Raw genomic sequence first — 19640 nt, forward strand, 5'->3', positions numbered from 1 at the left:
GGTCTTAACAGATGTCCATGAAAAATTTCGGCCAAAAACACACTGGAATTGCGGATCACCGAAAATCCATGGACTATAGCACACGAAAATTGATAAAATGGGGATTTTCCTGCTCTGGGCTCGTTCTAACTTGAAAATGAGTATGCTTGCCCCTCAGGATCAACTGACTCCATTACTATGGTCTTAACGGACGTCCATGAAAAATTTCGGTCAAAAACACAATGGAATTTTGGATCACTAAAAATCCATGGACTATATCACATGAAAATTGGTAAAAATTGGGGGTTTACTTGCTCTGAGGATCGTTTGAACTTGAAAATGGGCTCATTTTCCCATCGGGACCAACATGCTCCATTACTAAGGTATTAACGGGAGTCCATGAAAATTTTTGGCGAAAAATACGCCGGAATCTCGGATCACCAAAAATCCATGGACTATTGCACACGAAAATCGGCAAAATGGGGGTTTACCTGCACTGGGGTCGTTTGAACTTGAAATAGGCCCGTTTTTCCCTTGGGACCAACTGGCTCCATTACTAAGGTCTTACATGAAAAACTTCGGCCAAAAACACGCCGAAATTCTGGATCACCAAATATCCATGGACTATAGCACACGAAAATCGGCAAAATGTGGGTTAACTTGCTCTGGGCTCGTTTGAACTTGAAAATGGTCTCGTTTACCCATCGGGACCAACATGCTCCATTACTAAGGTCTTAACGGACGTCAATAAAGAATTTCGGCCTAAAACATGTCGAAATTCTGGATCACCAAAAATCGATGGACTATAGTACACGAAAATTTGCAAAATGGGGGTTTACCTGCTCTAGTGCTTGTTTGAACTTGAAAATGGGCCCGTTTGCCCCTCAGGACCAACTGGCTCCATTATTAAGGTCTTAACGGGTGTCCATGAATAATTTCGGCTAAAATCACGTCGAAATTCCAGATCACCAAAAAATCATGGATTATAAGCACACAAAAATTGGCATAATGGGGGTCTACCTACTCTAGGGCTCATTTGAACTTGAAAATGGGCCCGCTTTTCCCTCGGGACCAACTGAATCTATTACTAAGGTTTTAACGAACATCCATGAAAAGTTTTGGCAAAAAACACGCCGAAATTGCGAATCACCAAAAATCCAAGGTTTATAGAACACGAAAATCGACAAATGCGGGTTTACTTGCTCTAGGCTCGTTCTAACTTGAAAATGGGCTTGTTTGCCCCTTGGGACCAACTGAATCCATTACTAAGGTCTTAACGGATGTCCATAACAAAAAATTCATCCAAAAACAAGCTAGAATTTTGGATCACCGAAAATCAATGGACTATAGCACACGAAAATCAACAAAATAGGGGTTTACCTGCTCTAGGGTTCGTTTGATCTTGAAAATGGGCCCATTTAACCCTCGAGACCAACTGACTCTATTACTTAGGTCTTAACGGACGTTCATGCAAAAATTTGGCTAAAACACATCGAAATTCTGAATCACCAAAAATCCATGGACTATAGCACACGAAAATCGATAAAATGGGGATGTACCTGCTTTGGGGATCGTTTGTACTTGAAAATGGTCCCGTTTGCCCCTCGTGACCAACTGGCTTCATTACTAAGGTCTTAACTAACGTCCATGAAAAATATCGACCAAAAACACGCTGGAATTTCGGATCACCAAAAATTCATGGACTATAGCACATGAAAATCGATAAAATGGGGGTTTACCTGCTCTAGGGATCATTTGAACTTGAAAATGGGTCTGTTTGCCCCTCGGAACCAACTAGCACCATTACTAAGGTCTTAACGGACGACCACAAAAATTTTCGGCAAAAAGTAAGCCATAATTTTGGAGCACCAAAAATTCATGGACTATAGCACACGAAAATCAGCAAAATGGGGGTTTACCTACTCTGGCTCATTTGAACTTAAAATGGGCCCGTTTAACCCTCGGGACCAACAAGATCCCTTAATAAGGTCTTAACGGACGTCCATGAAAAGTTTTGGCCGAAAACACACCGGAATTCTAGATCACTAAAAATCCATAGACTATAGCACACGAAAATCATTAAAATGAGGGTTTACCTTCTCTAGGGCTTGTTTGAACTTGAAAATGGGCATGTTTGCCCCTTGGGGATCAATTGGTTCCTTTACTAAGGTCTTAATGGACGTCTATGAAAAGTTACAGCCAAAAACACACTGGAATTCTCGATCATCAAATATCCATGGACTACAGCACATGAAAATCGACAAAATGGAGGTTTACCTGCTCTGGGGCTCGTTTGAACTTGAAATGTGCATGTTTGTCCCTTTAGACCAACTGGCCCCTTTACTAAGGTCTTAACAGACGTCCATGAAAAATTTCGGTAAAAAACAAGCCGAAATTATGGATCATCAAAAATCTATGGACTATAGCATATGAAAATTGGCAAAATCGGAGTTTACCTGCTTTGGGGCTCGTTTGAACTTGAAAATGCGCATGTTTGCCTCTCGGGACCAACTGACTCTATTACTAAGGTCTTAACGAATTTCCAAGAAAAATTTCGGCCAAAAACACGCTGAAATTTTGGATCAGCAAAAATGCATGGACTATAGCACACGAAAATCGGCAAAATGGGGGTTTACTTGCTCTGGGGCTCGTTTGAACTTTAAAATGGACCCGTTAGCCTCTCGGGACCAACTAGCTCCATTACTAAGGTCTTAACGGGCATCCATGAAAAATTTCGTCTAAAAACACGCCGAAATTTTGAATCACCAAAAATTCATGGACTATAGCACACAAAAATCGGCAAAACGGGGTTTACCTGCTCTTGGGCTCATTTGAACTTAAAAATGGGCCCGTTTACCCTTCGCGACTAACTGGCTCCATTTTTAAGGTCTTAACGGACGTCAATGAAAATTATTGGCCAAAATCACACCGAAAATCTGGATTACCAAAAATCCATGGACTATAGCACACAAAAATCGGTAAGTGGGGGTTTACCTGTTCTAGGGTTTGTTTGAACTTGAAAATGGTCATGTTTGCCCCTTGGGACCAACTGGCTCAATTACCAAGTTCGTAACGGACGTCCATAAAAAATTTCGGCCAAAAACACGTCGGAATTCCGGATCACCAAAAATCCACACGAAAATCGGGAAAATGGGTCTATACATGGTCACTAATTGGTGTAACCGTTCATTCCTGTAATGGATTTTTGGTGATTCGAGATTACAGCTTCTTTTTTGTCAAAAATTTTCATGGATGTCCATTACGACTTTATAAATGGCCTGAGTTGGTCCCAAGGGGCAAACAAGCGCATTTTCAAGTTCAAATAAACCCCAAAGCAGGAAAAATCCAATTTTACTGATTTTTGTGTGCTATAGTCCATAGATTTTTGATGATTCAAGATTCGACTTGTTTTTGGCTAAAAAATTTCATGGACTTACTCTACGACCTTGTTAATAGCGTGAGTTGGTCTTGAGGGGCAAAGGGGCGCATTTTCAAATTCAAACCAGCCCCAAAGCTGGAAAACCATATTTTACCAATTTTCATGTGCAGTCCATGAATTTTTTCTGATTCAGGATTTCGACTTATTTTTTGCCAATTTTTTTTCATGGACGTCCGTTATGACCTTTTTAATGGCGTGAGTTGGTCCCGAGGGGCAAACAGACACATTTTCAAGTTCAAACGAGCTCAAAAGCAGGAAAAACCAGATTTTTTCAATTTTTGTGTACTATAGTCCATGGATATTTTGGTGATTCGGGATTCTAGCTTGTTTTTGGCCGAATTTTTTCATTGACCTCTGTTACAACCTTATTAATGGAATGAGTTGGTCACGAGGGGCAAACATGCGCATTTTCAAGTTCAATATTTTTGTGAGAAGTACGTATGGTCTCACCTTTTTCAGAGGCAATTTAGGCATTTAGGGACCAAATTACAGGAATTAGGCAATTTTTATTAGTTTTTCGTATATGTTAGCCCATGAATATTTTGGTGATACGACTTTAGTCGATTGCGTTGCAAAACATTTATATTGCCCTTCTTAGGGAGTTGGGAAATTAATACATGAAGCCTCATTATTTTTACAACATTTTTGGACATTTAGAAACCATTTTACAAGAGTTAGACAGTTTTCTCAAATTTTCAAACACTGCGTGTGCTTATACACATCAAGAGCTCCAATAATCAAGATTTTGCATTTCGAGACCTAAAACGTAAAGAAAGTAAAAGTTGCACCATTCTTGACAAAACCCAAGTTGTTTGGAAAGGACCCTCCAAATTCCAAGGTATACAGACAACGACAACAATTTTTGACAAATTCATGTGTTTACCCATAAAAAAATCGATAATCATGATTTCACATTCCAAAGACATTGAAACTCGAGAAAAGTAGAAGCAACCTCAATCATGGCCGAGCCAAGACCATGTGAAATGGACTCTCCAAATTCCAAGGCAAACAGCCCAGTGAGAATTTTTCAAAAAATTCATGTACTATATACCCTTAAAGCTCCGATAATCATGAATTTGCGTTTCAAGACTTCAAAACGCCCAAAAAAATAATGTTACGTCAGTCATGATATAGAACCATTTGGGATGGATCGTCGAATTTCAGGGCAAATGGAATTTAGGGTCCATGTGTGAATGTCATATTCCTGAAGGCCAAAAATTTGTCAAAGATGCAAATGGTCTAAAAGAGTTATATGAATGTAAGACAACATTGTACATTTCTACGACAGAGCCAAAGCCATTTCAACAACACACTTGATGCATCCTCAAGGAGAAGATACAACATATATTACATAAATAGTCATGTACCCAAAAAGGTGAACGAATGCAGTTGATATTCACTTCCACTGTCCCATTCACAAGGATCACAAAAAGAAAGACAACTCAGGTGAAGGGGTAAAGGAAAACATCCTTTCACCAAAACATTCAAACAGAGATGGCAACAACCGCACAGCATCCAGATCTTCCTTCCAGGCCTGATCAAGTGGAACCGATGTTTTTTGACCTTGACCAGCAGTCATATCCCTTCTACCAATGGTTCTCAGCATATTCTCGTTGTGCTGCAAACCATGTGATGCTGAAGATACACCAGTTTCTGTAACCCTAGGGGTTACAGCATATCCAACAGCTGGTCCTTGTGTGCTTACTGGCAGAGAATTTGCCGTCATTGAACTTATTGGGCCATCTGTCATTAATCTCTTGGGTGGAGGCTGGGTCATCATGTTGTCCAAGCTTGCTTTGCGTTTGCCTAGACATTTTCTTTTTGTAAGTGTTTGTCGAGACAAAATCAAGAGGCAATGATAGAAGTGATACATTCAAAGATGAAATGATAAAATATTGCAGAAGATATGTAAGTTGAAGCTGTGAGAAAAATTGGAGAAGAATATTATTGAATTGTGTATCTACATTATTACATGGAGACCCTATTTATAGACACTAAAATACAATCCTTCTATTACTATTACTATTCTTATTCCTATTTCTATTTTAAGTAAGATTGTATATAGCTATTACTATTCTAACACTCCCCCTTATGCTGGTGCATACAAGTCATATGCACCTAGCTTATTACAAATGTAATTAATATGAGGACAGATGAAGTGTTTGGTGAGATATCCGCAAGTTGAACACTAGACTTCACAAAATTAATAGTCAATCTCAATGTGCTTAGTCTTCTCATGCAATATTGGATTTGATGCAAAATGTCAATAAAACATAAAGTGATTAATTCCTAAATTACAGTGTTGAACTTCCTAAACCAAGTTTCAAAAGATTGTTTCGGACCATAGAGTGACTTATACAATCGACATACAAGGCTACTAAACTCCCCCTGAGCAACAAAATTAGGTGGGTCCTCCATATAGACTTCTTCACAATGCACAGTCGCCAAAAAGTGCTCAAAATCTAGTATAAATATATGGATCTAGAATCAATAGATTATTCGATATTAAACAAGAAAAAGTAACTGAAAAATGGACCGAAATATGTTCATGAGTCAGAGTATAAGATTTGATGACTGAAAGTGGTCACAATTTGAGAAATAAAAGTATATGGGTAAGGTCGGAATGATGACGCGATCCTACTGAGAAAGACAATTATAAGGGTAGGATCGGAATAATGGCATGACCCTACTGAGAAAGAGAATTATATGTGTAGGGTCGGAATGATGGCACAAACCTATTGAAAAATAAAAATTATTAGAGTCGAATTGACGACATAACCCTACTGAAAAAGAAAAATTATATGAGTAGGATCGAAATGATGACATGACCTACCCAAATAAGAAAATAGTCACCGGAAAAATGATACTACGCAAATTAGATATAAAAAGGTAGTCACCAAAAAGATGACATGGTGCTCCACAAATTGGGTATGAAAAAGTAGTCACAGGAATGATGGCACGATGCTACACAAATTAGATATGAGAAAGTAGTCACCGAAATGATGGCACGGTGCTACACAAATTAGATATGAGAAAATAGTCATATGAAAGATATACGGTGACCCAACTTTTGCTAACATAATCATTGGCCAGACGGTATATTTGGGTAATAGCCACCCGCTGGCAGTGAAAGCTCATTGATTTTCTACCAAGATCGTAGAGACTCTGATATCATGTGAAAAATATTGGAGAATAATATTATTGAATTGTGCATCTACATTATTAGATATAGAGACCCTATTATAGACACTACAATACAATCCTTGACCAAGTAGGAAACTATATACTATTCCTATTTCAAGTCGAATTGTATATACCTATTCATATTCTAACCGAAGCATTTGGACAAAGAAGACGACAAAGAAGACATCCATGGAAAAGGATTCCCGACTTTTAACACAAAACTAGTAGGACAAACATATATAACAAGACTCGTGAGTTCTAATAGATCATATAAAGAAAAACTGGCCTCCAACATTTAGCATTAAATTGCTCCACATTATTCTGCAAGGAGAAGCCGCAATATATAATCCACAAAGAAAAATGAGAATAATTTAGGAAATCTGTCATACAGATCATATCTATCTAGAACCATTTCAATATTGACTGACACTCCTAGAGGCAGAACATATTTAATAAACAGCATACAGAAAAGTTCACAAGGAAAAAGAATTACAAGCTCTAGTTATAGATTCCTTATGGGAAAAAATAGAATAAGTAAAGCAAAGACCAGGACATACTCGACAATGTAGTTGAGACTTTCCATTTACTCTTCAGGAATGTGCGAGTGGATGGAGATAGTGAAGCTGGAAGCAACTTGAAGCGCTCGTAGATGCATAAACCAGCAGCACACTGCGAACCCATTACATAATTAGGAGACTAACTGCAGTAATGCCAAAATATCTAACAATAAAAGTTAGAGAAGTCACATTTCACTGTGTTCAATATCACATTGAAATGATTGGACAAAATAATGAAGAAAGACACATTAAACATTCAAGACAACTGACCATCAAGGCTCCATATACACGCCAAGCTTCAAACCTCTTCATTTCATTTTTTTGCTTCTCGGGCTGCATTTCGGGTTCCAGTAATTGCAAATAAGCCTCAAGATTTGGCAGCACAAGTAGGCGAACCTATACATACAAAATTAGAATATATCACCAATTGTTGCTTACACTTCAAAATTTAGTAGCAGCAAATAAGATGGAAAGGAAGAACAGGGAGAACAAGGAAATACCACACCAGGTCCAAGAGCTGCGAGTCCTTGAATTGCTCCATAATGTTGTGGCAGCGCCTTAGTTGGATCCAGAAAAGCATGCAGCAAAGTACTGGTGACACGTGACTGGAGATTGTGGTACACACGACCATATCTACACAGGTTTTACTTGTGAACAAGACAGCACCAGTTGATAAAGATGGAATTATTACCAATATTAAGTTCAATACAGTCTATAAAGCACAAAACAGAAAAACATGTGTTCGAATTGCCAACAACTATACAGAACATGCACTAGCAAACAACCACCTTCTCATGGGGGCAGCAACAAGGAAAAGGGAGAAAAGCCCAACATGTAACAGGATAAATTCAGTTGGAGCTAATAGCTTGATCAACATAGAAGTAACAGCATATGAAGCAGATGCATTCTTTCTGTAGCTTCCAAATGTGAGAACTGCGTGATCCTTACCTCTTGCATATTAAAGCAACCAACGTTGCTGAGAAGTCCCTAAGTTCCCAATGATTGTCAGATAATCTGTTTCCCAACCTTCTTGCAACAAGGCATGTCATTATAGAAGGCATCAACTGGTGCAGCTGGAGATAAACTCGGCAAAATAACTAAATTATTCGAAAAAAGAATAAAAAGTCGCATGGAGGAGAAAATTATCAGATCAACCACGGAAAAATTAGACAACACCATGAATCGAACTGCGTGGTTGAAGCCAAAGCCTAGTTATCCATTATGTATATAACACTGCTTTAATGAACAAAATAAACTAACACAGCTTATTCAAATTAAATGAATTAACTAATGCAATCAAACCCTCTCTTTTCTCAACAGATATGTACTCCCCTTTTCCACTGTTATTTTTAAGTGATTTCAAAAACAATAAAGTTTAACCAGTCCAATCATCAACAGAAAATTTTATACATTATCCTAAACCTACTTTCTAGAGTAAGAAGTATGTTACACCAAGACATCAGCAATAGACTCACATATGGTTCAATATGTATTTGTGTATTCTGGAGAAGGCTCCAGAGTAGCCGCATCAAAGCGAAAAGGAGAGGAAAATTGTTCAAATTCCGAGAAACCTGACATGTAACAGACTATCATTAGATCATTTGTCCATCACCCACAAATGTTGCATGAACTGGGCTTAAATCGGCTACAATTACCTCATCAGAAATAAAATATGTAAAGTAAGGAACTACTGGATGAATCCCTGAGTCTGTTGCTAAGCTTCGTAGAGCTTCTTTAAAGAGAAGGGGATTAGATCTATCTACAGTAAGCTCTTTAATTTTTTCATAATAGAGCTGCAAAAAAAAAGAACAATGATGCATAAGGATAAATATGGGCAAAAAGGATACAAACATTTTGGTACAATTATACCTGAAGCTCACGCGATAGGACATGCTTAACAGGTACTTTAATATCAACAGGAACTCCATCCTCCTTATACTCGGTATTTCTAGTATCAGACAGCATGGCTAAGGCTGTGATAAATTAATCTGTTAGTCTGGAATATTGAAAATAAATACAAATTTTACTAGTACTAATACTACAAGAATACTCCTCATTTCGTAGCAGTTGTGGGGAAAAGAAAATTATTCAAGGGAGGAGGCAAACTAAGAGAATGGGAATCAGTAGGAAAGAACACTACGCATGACCAAAAAAATCAGATGGCTAGGGTAAAATCAAATACTAAAACATGCGGACAAGCTAATTGCAGTTAAGGTTGTAACAAGATATGGACCTTCAGGCAGAGGGTTTTCAGGAATAGCAGGTTGTACTCCTTCTATAGCTAACCAATGGGCAACAACAGCAGCATCTAGCGGTGCTTTCGGCAAAGGAGCTTCGATCACCTAAACCACAAAACGCGACAACTTACTATGAACATCACTTCAATAAATTCACAAGCTAAATCTGCTAAAACCTCGTTTATCAAAGTTTCTTTACATCTTTGAATTCTACATCCTTCTCTTCAATGTAGAACAAATCTTTATGTCCAGCCGCTCTCCTGAACCTTAACGGATCCCCTGAAGCAAAGCCATAAATTGGCTGCCCAACACAACAGACATAAAAGAACAACCAATTACACCACAATTTCAAACTTAGATAAATCAGCTATAGCATATGTTGTTTGGACTCTCCAAAAATATTGCTGCCCCCGAGTTGACTCCTCCAAAAATGCACTACCTTTGGAGGATCCAACACACAATCATCAACACTTTTGAAGATTCCGAGCAACATAGGCTGGTATAAAACAGAAAAGGTACCTCTACACCTCTCAAGCTAAGGGCAGCATCTACATCATCAGTAGATAACGTAGTTCTCTTCGAATGATGCATACATTTAATAGCTTCCTACAGTATCATACAAAAATTTATGCAAATTACATGCGCAATAACCTCAACAAAAAAAAAAAGAGTCAAAACTTCACCATGCCTATGTTCCAAAATTAATCTCGAAGATCAAACCATCCATGTTTTGTTATTCCAAAAGAAATGTGTGTTTTTGTTTGTATAAACAGACTATGTGTGTGTAAAAGGAGTTACCTGCATAATCTCTCGAATGCGGTATTCGACATCGACGGCGAGAGCAGGCAAGACATCTGGTGACAAATTGCTTACACCTATACTTTGTGATATCACTTCTATTGTCTCTTTCGGTACTATACTCATCTTTCTACTAGCTCCGGTTACTCTAGGTTAAATCCAGCTGTGAACTCAGAAATTCGGCGATTTCGGTCAGTTTTTCAGGCGAGGAGTAACTGCTAGCACAGCTACGTCTCAGGAACTCTGAAGCGGCGGACGACGGCGGCGTCGGAGCGGCGATGGAATGGAGAGATTAAAACCTAAGCGGAGTGTAGAGAGAGAAAATTGTAAGAAAGCGTAAACGCTACAATGCTCAGTCTCGCCGAGGACACTACAGTGACCCGACGGGTCGTTGCAATCGGGTCAAGTGGTACGATAGAGTCTCGGAGCACCAATATTTAAAACCTAGACAAAATTTACAAACTGTATAACTTTCGTTTACGTGGGTAGAGTCAGGTAGGATAATTATGTTCAGTGAAAAATTACATTATTTATATAATAATAAAATTAAATTTTAGCTATATATAATAAATTTTGAACTTCATTTGAATTCTTTGTGCGTTTACTTTCTCTTATTTGAACTCATTTAATGAAAATCCGACATTTTCTTTAGTGAATATAGATACCTACAAAATGAAATCTACGACTTAAATAGTACACGTAAACTTGGCTACTTGATGCAAATTGTACTCGTACAACAGTGGGTTGACCCAGATGGGCGGAACCCGCACCAGCCCAAACAATTGTATCATATTTATCGTTAGAAATTTACATATATCTTACTAGTTTAAAAGTTGATTTCTTAAATATACTTTAGTTTGCAATATTACTTATTTTATCTTTATCATATTCTAGTGTGTCCAGATACGGGTTGTGAATTAAAATTAATTTTAACAACAACCAATAAAGACATGTCACGTAATAATTAAATTTATTATTTTTATTTTCAAAGTACACCGTTAAAGTTAGGGGCAATTTAGATCTCATACATTGAAGTCAAGGCTAATTTAGAGCCAACAGGTTAACGATAGGTATATTTGTACCAAATTCGATAATTCAATGGCATTTTAGACTCTTTCATAATTAATATTATAAATTTAATAAAATTAGTCATGATCAAAAGAACACAACCACATTCCATATTATACACCTAAAGGGTGCGGAAAAACCAAAATAGATATGAATGGAAGATGCCTCTGGAGCTTCTTGAAAAGGATTAAATTGAATCCTCCTTCATTGGAAAATCATAGTGCACAAATAGGGTAAAAACAAGTATTTTTGGTTATATGTGAACTGTTGAATCCCTTTTGACATAAGAAAACATTGTAGTGGTAAATAGGATGCAAAAGTCGCCTTCGAGTCACAAGTTCAAATCCTACATGTGATAAGTATTATTTGAATCTCTTTGTATAAATTTCTGGCTTCGTCACTGCAGATATAACTCAGTACTTTGTGTACCTAGTTACTCGTATGGATTCTTGAAATTTTTGAGAAGTTCAGGGATGTCATAACCAAGCATGTCATCAACAGCTTGTATCAACTTGGGTTTCAATTTCTCAAACTTGTCAATGTTATAACCATTCAGAATTTCTCTAAAATGTTCAACATCTGGAAAATCCCCAGCTGGTAGATGGTGTTCTTTTTGAATCTGTTTGGAAGAATGATAACATTAAAGACATAGATTAATGTTGCTCGTACTCTCCAAAAATGTTATCGCACCTATGTCAGATCCTTCAAAAATGCACTAGTTTTAGATCCAGACATTTTTGAAGAGTCTGAGCAACATACTAATAAGTTCATATAGAGTTAGTGAATAAGGGATGACATATACCTTTACGAATTCATCAGCCAAGTTATCGATCAGTCTTTTCTGCGTCTTAGATTTGCCCATCATAGCGGGCATCTCCTTTTTCAGGTGACTTATGATATAAGCATGTACCTTTGCAGCTCTAGCACGTTTTACGAATTCATTTATCTGTACGCAACAAAACCTGACTTTCATCCTTTGTTTAATGTAAAATCAGAAGCATAGTTTACAACAATAATTGCGCCTCAGTTCCAAATAAGTTGGGATCAGCTATATAAACCTCACCGACCGCAAGCTCAACTCAAATCGGAAGCATAGTTTATGAGCAAAAAAATATTTTAGGATCACATTCAGAGATTGTGAACTTACACGGCGATCACAAGCCTTTTTGGGTATGTTTTTCAGGTCTGTAAGGAGATCATCTTGCTCCTTCTCGAAAAGTTCTTTCCCCAAAGGCCCTGTGAGATCCTCATTTATAGGACTGTCATTAAATGATCTGTAAAAGCCAAAACATCCACAGAGTTTACGCAAAACGTTGAACTCCAAAAAGAAAAGAATTTTTCGTCTTATTTTCCATATAAAAATGAAACATTTTGGATGACTGACTTCATGATCCTGAAGTCAAATAGACAGAACTATGAAATGCACATTGCACTACTAAATTTGGAGACTTTATTGAAGAGTAAATTGATGTTGGGCCTAACCCAACTCCGAGGGGAGGATTGTCCAAGACTATATAATGAGACCAAATGATCCTTAAACCGACTAATGTGGGATACCCCATGGACAATACAAGAAGGGTAGGCTTGACTCTGCTACTATGTAAAGAAACGGATTTTTGACCTAACTCAACTCCAAAAGGTTAGCTCATGAGGGGAAGATTGTCCAAGACGATATAAGGAGACCAAATGACCCTTAAACCGACCGATGTGGGACTCCAAATCTCACATTATCATTTTGTGCCACTTAATCATATTTAGTTTGCTATAATCTCCCATCGAAATCAATCATGTTTTAATTGAAAATATAGAGATCATACCCGATGTAGACACGTGATACTTCAGGGGTATTCTGAACTTTCCCTAAAGACCACATCAAAGCTCCATAAACCCTCATAAGCTGCAATGGGGACCAATTAAGAAAACAAAATTTAGCAGTCTATAAAGAGGTTGTGAACATGAACGAAGAAAAGAAAATAATATGCCTTACTTGTTGGGTATCAACTTTGTCAGCTTTGTTCAATACCACACGAATCTTATCGTCGTGTCCTTGAAGAGATGCAATCACACGTTTGAATTCATCGCTAATATCAAGTTTGTGAGGATCAAATAAAAGCAGAATGAGATCACATTTAGCAGCAAACCAGGATGTCACCCCCGTAAATTCATAGCTCCTCTGTGTTCGTTGCTTTTCCCCTGATAACACTCCGGGTGTATCAACAAATGTGATATTCTCTAACAGCTTTTTCAACATGAAAGAGAAGGAAATCATTCAGTTTCTATGTAAAAAAATTGTTTTCATTTACAGTACGATTAACAAAGAGATACTCACAGGATGAGGCATTTGAGAACATTCAAACTTTGACAAAAATGCCGTTCCAAAAGTTGTCAAACCACTAAATGGCATATCTGCTTGAACAGCAATTGTGTTCCCTGGGATACTTCTTTCATCAGGTCCATTCTGTATAATACACAGTGTAACTTATGAATCCACGTGAACCCAATATTTTTTTCCCAAATCATGTATACGTACTAAAAAATCCACTAAATATCTATAAATATTTGATGGTGAACTCAATTATAACAGTATATTAACTTGGGGTCCATGTAGGAACGCATAAACTTCAAGTCCTGAATCTGCCTCTGGTTAAAGTGAACAATTGCCAAACAAATGATTTAGTACTTTTAATTATAGTAAATATAGTAGTCCTGTTATAGAATCAGAAAACATCGTCTAAAGTAAGCAGCTACTATTTCTGGGACAACTTTTAACAAAAAACTTTGAATTTCAGTACAGTACAAGTTTTCTTCTACTCGGCACCATACCAAGAAGGATAATAAGCGAGTGAACAAAGTTGTCAGTACAAATCAGATAAGTAAAAGTACCATGACGACAACAAATCTGTCTGTTGTAGGCTCCGGTCCAATATGAGCACCTATGGACATAAAAGAATCACAAAATGAGCACCAAGAGGTTGTTTCCATAGCTCAAACCCGGGACCTACCAGTTACGCCAAGAATCATTTTTGCTAACCTGGATAGCTGGATCTGAGTAAATGCTTAATGAAGGTTGTTTTGCCAGTGGAGTATTGACCCAAAAGCATCACCATTGGTTTGGCATCAAAATCACTATTTGCCTGCCAAACATAGAAGAATAAAGAGGTTAATTCATCCATATGCATCACCGTCAATCCGTCATCATGATACCAATAACGGAATTTAAGATATTTTCCTATTTGTTTAATAAGGATAGCTAAACTGAAATGCTACACCTACCAATATAGGAGAGACAAAATCACTGTAGTGATATGCAACTTCCAGTGGCTTTAGTTTTTTGGCGTACAATTTCTTCAGTCCATCGATTATTGATGTGACATAGTTTGAAGGGACCTGAAAGGCAAATGAAAAGGACCAAGCATCACTCCAGGAGCAAAACAAAAATACATGCCAATGGAATGCTATAGGATGTGTTCGGGACAGTTTGGGAAAAGGACATTTCCATGCAATAATTTCAACAGATAGCTTATGATATCAAAGCAAAGAACAGTTTTCATTGACAGACGAGGACCACGATAATTTTTCACAAGTTAGCTTCATAGGGAGTACATGCCGTCATGTTTAAATTGTAATTATCAAATGAAGTCCCACTTGTACACTGTGAAAGTTATATAGAATATAATTATAGTTTATAAGTTTGTCGATCATCTTAAGACATTGCCTAACAGAAGTTTGTCACGTAGTTTGGAATGAAGATAGTGTAGAAAGGTACTCCTTCTAGAAAAGGATACCACATATACAGCTAAAATATGAAACCATTGCATCTGATGCAAAACAAACAGAATCATTTGAACAAAGTTAATCTTCGGAAGTTACAACAGACGAGCATCTGAAAAGTGCATTACTTAAGCAAGAACAGGCAATATTTGAGCGTTTATAGGACACAGAGATAAAATGAGAGAAGATCCTTGAGATGGTTTGGCCACATCCTATTTCGAACTGTAGACGCACTTGTCATGTGAAACTAAGGTGATTGAAGGTGTTAAAATAGGACGAGTAAATCTAAAATCACGAGGAAGAAAGTTGTCTCAAAAATCTTATAGTCTCTTGAAATTCATGCAGATTAAATGCAAAATCAACACGATAGAAGAAATAGATTGGTGGTACCACACTCACCTTCTTTGCAGATTTTGACGATGAAAACCAATTAGCACGGGAAGATAGCGTAAGACTGCCTGCTTCGCAATTCAATTAGTTAGATGCAGAGACTCCATTCACTCCCCCTTCCCAATTTCCCAAGAATGTAAACAAATAGAAATAGAAATCTTATTGTATTTACTGAAGTAACATTACCATTACTGTCAGGTACCCATTTGGCCACGCGCTTCTTCTTCTGTAAACCATTTGAAATAACAGTTAAGCAATAGATGGTAAAAGAAAAAAATGAATCTAGCTGGCATACTTACAGCGAGAAGTCCGTCCAGACCTTCCATTGTAGGTGGCTGTAAATTCTCGAAGTCAACTGCATTGGATTGAAATTGTTCTAATTATAAGACCAGTATAAGATAACAAATTCTGCTTGCCAAAGAAAGCCAATACATGCCATAACGAACAATCAACAAATTTCAGATTAAAAATTAACCACATTCGCCAGAAGGTGCAATTTTAGCACACATTGAGGATAAAATAAGAGAAAGTCGCTTGAGACAGTTTTGGTCACATCGTGTGTCGACCTACAGATGTACTGGCCCATAGGTAAACTATGGTGAGTGAAGGCGTTGAAGGGGGACTGGTAGACCTAAAATCACATGAAAGACCTCTAAATGCACAAAGGAAGAAAAAGATGTTGGGAACTGGCTTTAGTCTATTAGAGAACTTCAAATATTATCATTACTATTAATTACATATTTACATATTTTTCACATTTTACTTCTATTTGGTACGATATTATCATGAGTTGAGCTTAAATGGAGAAGTGAGGATTCATATAGCTGAACACAACTTGTTTGGAACTGAGCTGTAGTTATTTTTGTAGTAGCAGTCATGTGACAACTGACATTACTAGCATACTGTATGGTTATTGTTGAAGCTGCATAACTTACCGTCAGCATTTGAGAAATCACTTGTCACAGCATGGCCAGCTTGAGCCAAAGAGACCAACTACATAGTGAAATGCAAAGAATGATCTGCAGTTTATAGGGAAGAAAATTAACTATTAAAGGTGAATGAGAGTCCACACAAAGAGCTAGTACCTGCATTGCAGTTATAAACTCTTTAAAACCAAGATATCCTTGCCGTTTGGAATCTGCAACTGCCCACACCTTCGGAAAAACATAGAAGTAAAACGATTTGATTAGACATAGGTATTAAATGAATAAAAAGGTACAGTAATAGTGCATCAGCTTCATAGTCGTAACAAAAGGTCATATATAAGTCAAAAACAACTATTAGGCTACACATAATCAAATGATATTTAGCCTGGCGTGCTGTAACAATCTCTCAAATAACTAAAAGGTCAGCCTCAAAACAAACCTAAGAAGAATTTTTCGTGCAAGTCATCTCGAGGCTTTCAAATACATACAAGCAGTTGACATCCTATTGAAAGATAGAAAACATAGATTCGCGAAATTTAATTTTAGCAGGCAAACGAGAGAAGGACTCATTTCAGAACCAAATATTGCTAGAGGCTATTTCCACGGCTTGAACCCTTGACCTCCTACTCACAGGTTATGGCCTTGGAGATAGCCTCTCATTTCGACAACGTAAATGTTGGTCCAGCGGGAGCTTAGTGCATTGAGTTGTCTTTTTTTTAGGTGCAAACAGAGGAGAGAAAGGCTACTAATGAGTTACCATTCTGATCTTTTATGTGATACTTAGATGCTGGAAAGTGATAATATGGCATGCATTTGGCTAATTATGATCCAACTGGCAAAGAAACTCTGTTAAGAGGAGGACAAAAGCCTATGGGTTGGGGATTAGCATATCACATAAACGAAAAGCAGTTACATTCCAAGATGGTTGTCAGCATATCAGTTATGGGAACGAAGCTATTGCCTCAATAAAATGAACAGTACATTAGTTCAACAACAGACTATACAACATGAAGATGAACTAGTTAAGGTCATAAAAATGATTCAAGATGGAAAATTATTGAACAACCAATAATCATTTAGAACACATTAAAAATAACCTAAATGATATCTTGAGGAAGCTGCGGAGCCAGAATTTTGGTTACCACCCTAATACGGAGTTATAGAAGTGCAACGATTAATAGTACTAAAAATATTACAAAGAAACACCAAAGAAGTGAAGGGTTTGTTTGAAAATAATTATGCACAGAAAGAAGAACCTGCTTGAGATCTTCACGAGGCAAGTTTGACATTGCAAGGAAGCTGGTGGCATCCTTTCCTATGAGACGTCCATCTCCATCTGTGATACCATTAAATTCAACAAATGTTAAACTTGAAGCATTTAAAACTCATAATTTAAAATACACTGTGTTTCAATTCTAAATAACTCTTGAAAGTCGAACCGTTTAAATTTAAATTATGGATTCATATCCACATTCACATATTTAAATAAGAAGAATGATGAGATCACACGTGCGAGAGAGAGAGAGAGAACAAACCCGAATCAGCAGAACTAAACCATTCTTGATAAATCTTCTCGTTCCTTTTGGAGCAACGATTGATGGGATAAGTATCAAACTCCATTCTTCACTGAAGCCAAGTTGATTGTTATGCTTTTGAACAAGCTAGCACATTTTCATTTTTTAAGGGAAGATCCAACTTAGTTTGTCCTACCATTGCTGAAAATTACATAATTAAGTTTTTTTTTTTAAATGCATCATGGATCACATAGTTAAGAGAATGAGCTTAACTAATATATCGAAGATGATAAAAAGAAATGCCTACATTATTTGGTTATATTTACAATGGATATATATATTTGCGACTTGATAGCTAGTGTAAAAGTTTTTTACGTTATCGAGGTGTATAAGTTAAACTCTAATCGAATATGGTATAACAGCAAGCAAAAGTCTTTTGTTAAAGTCTCATCATTGTCCATAAAAAGAAAATCCATGTATCCATGAAACAAACTATGCAAATACATTATCAGGACATAAAAATGTAAATTATAAAAAGCATACTTTTTCTAAAGAATATCAAAATCAAATGTGATTAAGTAGATAAATAATGAATTTAAGTAATAGAATGACAATTCAATAATTTAGATCAATAGAAGGTGTTAGTTGAATAGCTTTTCTGAAATGTAGATTGGAGAGTATTAAAACAATTTACTTTTCGGAAAACACGTTTGGCCATAAAATTCTGAACTTCAACTTGAAGTTGAATTCCAGAATTTTCAAGAATTTGAAAAACAACAAAAAGGTGTTTCCACTTTTTTCCTCCAAATTACTTACAAAAAGTCAAAAACAACTCTAATTTGTATTCATGGTCAAACCAATTTTCAAATATCATTTTTCACTATAAAAACAAAAACTTTTTTTTTTTTTCAAATTTCACAATGAATCAAATAAAGTAAAAAATTATTCATGGAAAAAGTGAATAATTTTCACGGTCAAGCCCCCCCCCCCGCCCCCCCCCCCGGTATAGTTGTAAGAAAAAATCTAAACAACAATGTATTCAGATTTTTTGATGTTTTGTTTTCATGAATCATAAAAAAACATGGAGAGAAAAATTGGTAAGGATGAAATCATGCATGGATGCATGGAATGAATGAAATCTTTTCATTCTTAATAATACAAAATTCGAGCCCCAGAAATGAAAAAAAAATCCTAGTAAAAGGCTTTCCTCTTGAATGGGCCGGGCCTAACATAGCTCGAATCTAAATTAATTGAGTCGGTGAATTTTGAAAATCAGATGATTAAATAAAAAAATAAATCATCAATACTTACAAAGATGAAGCCTTTAGGGTTTCAATATGAAAGAATTGTGTTGAAATGGCTTATATATAATTTGTTCTTGCTCTCTAATTTCTCTATGCTTTCTCCTCTTGTATATTTGTTTTTTGTATCAAATTAATGAGAGGAAAAAGACAGAGTTTATGATGAAAATATGAAGAAAAAAAAATTTTAAAATGAGAGAAATCAAATCTGCATGGCTGATCTTACTGGAAGAGATGAAGGCACAAGGAGAAAATAAAGGAGGAAAGAAAAAAAAACAAAATGAGATAAATTGAGGCCTACCTTAAAATAAAATAAAAATTAAGAAAAGGAAAAAAGATATGGAAAAAAAGAGTTTATGTTTTGTAAAAATTGTATAAATATTGGGATTAATGATGTATATTAATTACTTAAACTAAAGTAAATGTGATATACTTTGGGATATTTGCATATAAGTTAAATCTTTTTTTGAATATGTC

At 36.5% G+C, this 19640-nt stretch overlaps 2 protein-coding genes across 4 annotated transcripts; both read right to left on the minus strand.

The window, feature by feature from the left end:
* Positions 1–4757: 4757 nt before the first annotated feature.
* On the minus strand, positions 4758–10595 carry LOC125865729 (transcription initiation factor TFIID subunit 6-like). Its single transcript, XM_049545958.1, has 12 exons — positions 10194–10595; positions 9915–10001; positions 9595–9696; positions 9392–9500; positions 9028–9131; positions 8814–8951; positions 8634–8729; positions 8107–8231; positions 7659–7791; positions 7429–7554; positions 7159–7270; positions 4758–5224 (listed from the first exon to the last, which is right to left on the minus strand). Exons 1-12 carry the CDS (start codon positions 10317–10319, stop codon positions 4842–4844), a joined length of 1641 nt encoding a protein of 546 aa, XP_049401915.1. The 5' UTR covers positions 10320–10595; the 3' UTR covers positions 4758–4841.
* A 1044-nt stretch (positions 10596–11639) lies between these two features.
* Positions 11640–18063, minus strand: LOC125865126 (EH domain-containing protein 1-like). 3 transcript variants are annotated; one of them, XM_049545299.1, is made up of 16 exons: positions 17884–18063; positions 17605–17684; positions 16508–16576; positions 16358–16415; positions 15722–15777; positions 15609–15648; positions 15432–15490; positions 14535–14648; positions 14293–14395; positions 14145–14194; positions 13591–13719; positions 13249–13500; positions 13079–13158; positions 12409–12535; positions 12064–12207; positions 11640–11880 (listed from the first exon to the last, which is right to left on the minus strand). In XM_049545299.1, the coding sequence occupies exons 1-16, from the start codon at positions 17966–17968 to the stop codon at positions 11695–11697; spliced, it is 1632 nt and encodes a 543-aa protein (XP_049401256.1). In that variant the 5' UTR covers positions 17969–18063; the 3' UTR covers positions 11640–11694. The 3 variants fall into 3 exon arrangements, with proteins under 3 accessions (XP_049401256.1, XP_049401258.1, XP_049401257.1); XM_049545301.1 differs by lacking the exon at positions 17884–18063 and having other exon boundaries at positions 16358–16441; positions 17605–17685; XM_049545300.1 differs by lacking the exon at positions 17884–18063 and having other exon boundaries at positions 15722–15757; positions 16358–16441; positions 17605–17677.
* Between the last annotated feature and the right edge of the window lie 1577 nt (positions 18064–19640).

This window comes from Solanum stenotomum, chromosome 5 (assembly GCF_019186545.1).
Source record: "Solanum stenotomum isolate F172 chromosome 5, ASM1918654v1, whole genome shotgun sequence".
NCBI lineage: Eukaryota > Viridiplantae > Streptophyta > Magnoliopsida > Solanales > Solanaceae > Solanum > Solanum stenotomum.

Bases quoted from the DNA above. Each gene is read 5' to 3' on its own strand.
- LOC125865729 (XM_049545958.1), bottom strand. From the start codon at position 10,319: ATGAGTATAGTACCGAAAGAGACAATAGAAGTGATATCACAAAGTATA. The intron at 9,501-9,594 runs GTAAAGAAACTT...TTTGTGGTTTAG, and splicing joins AGGATGTAGAATTCAAAGAT to GTGATCGAAGCTCCTTTGCC. The intron at 7,555-7,658 runs GTATTTCCTTGT...TTGTATGTATAG, and splicing joins CAGCTCTTGGACCTGGTGTG to GTTCGCCTACTTGTGCTGCC.
- LOC125865126 (XM_049545299.1), bottom strand. From the start codon at position 17,968: ATGGAGTTTGATACTTATCCCATCAATCGTTGCTCCAAAAGGAACGAG. The intron at 16,577-17,604 runs GTTCTTCTTTCT...GTTTTTCCGAAG, and splicing joins CTCGTGAAGATCTCAAGCAG to GTGTGGGCAGTTGCAGATTC. The intron at 11,881-12,063 runs GTATATGTCATC...TCTTCCAAACAG, and splicing joins TGGCTGATGAATTCGTAAAG to ATTCAAAAAGAACACCATCT.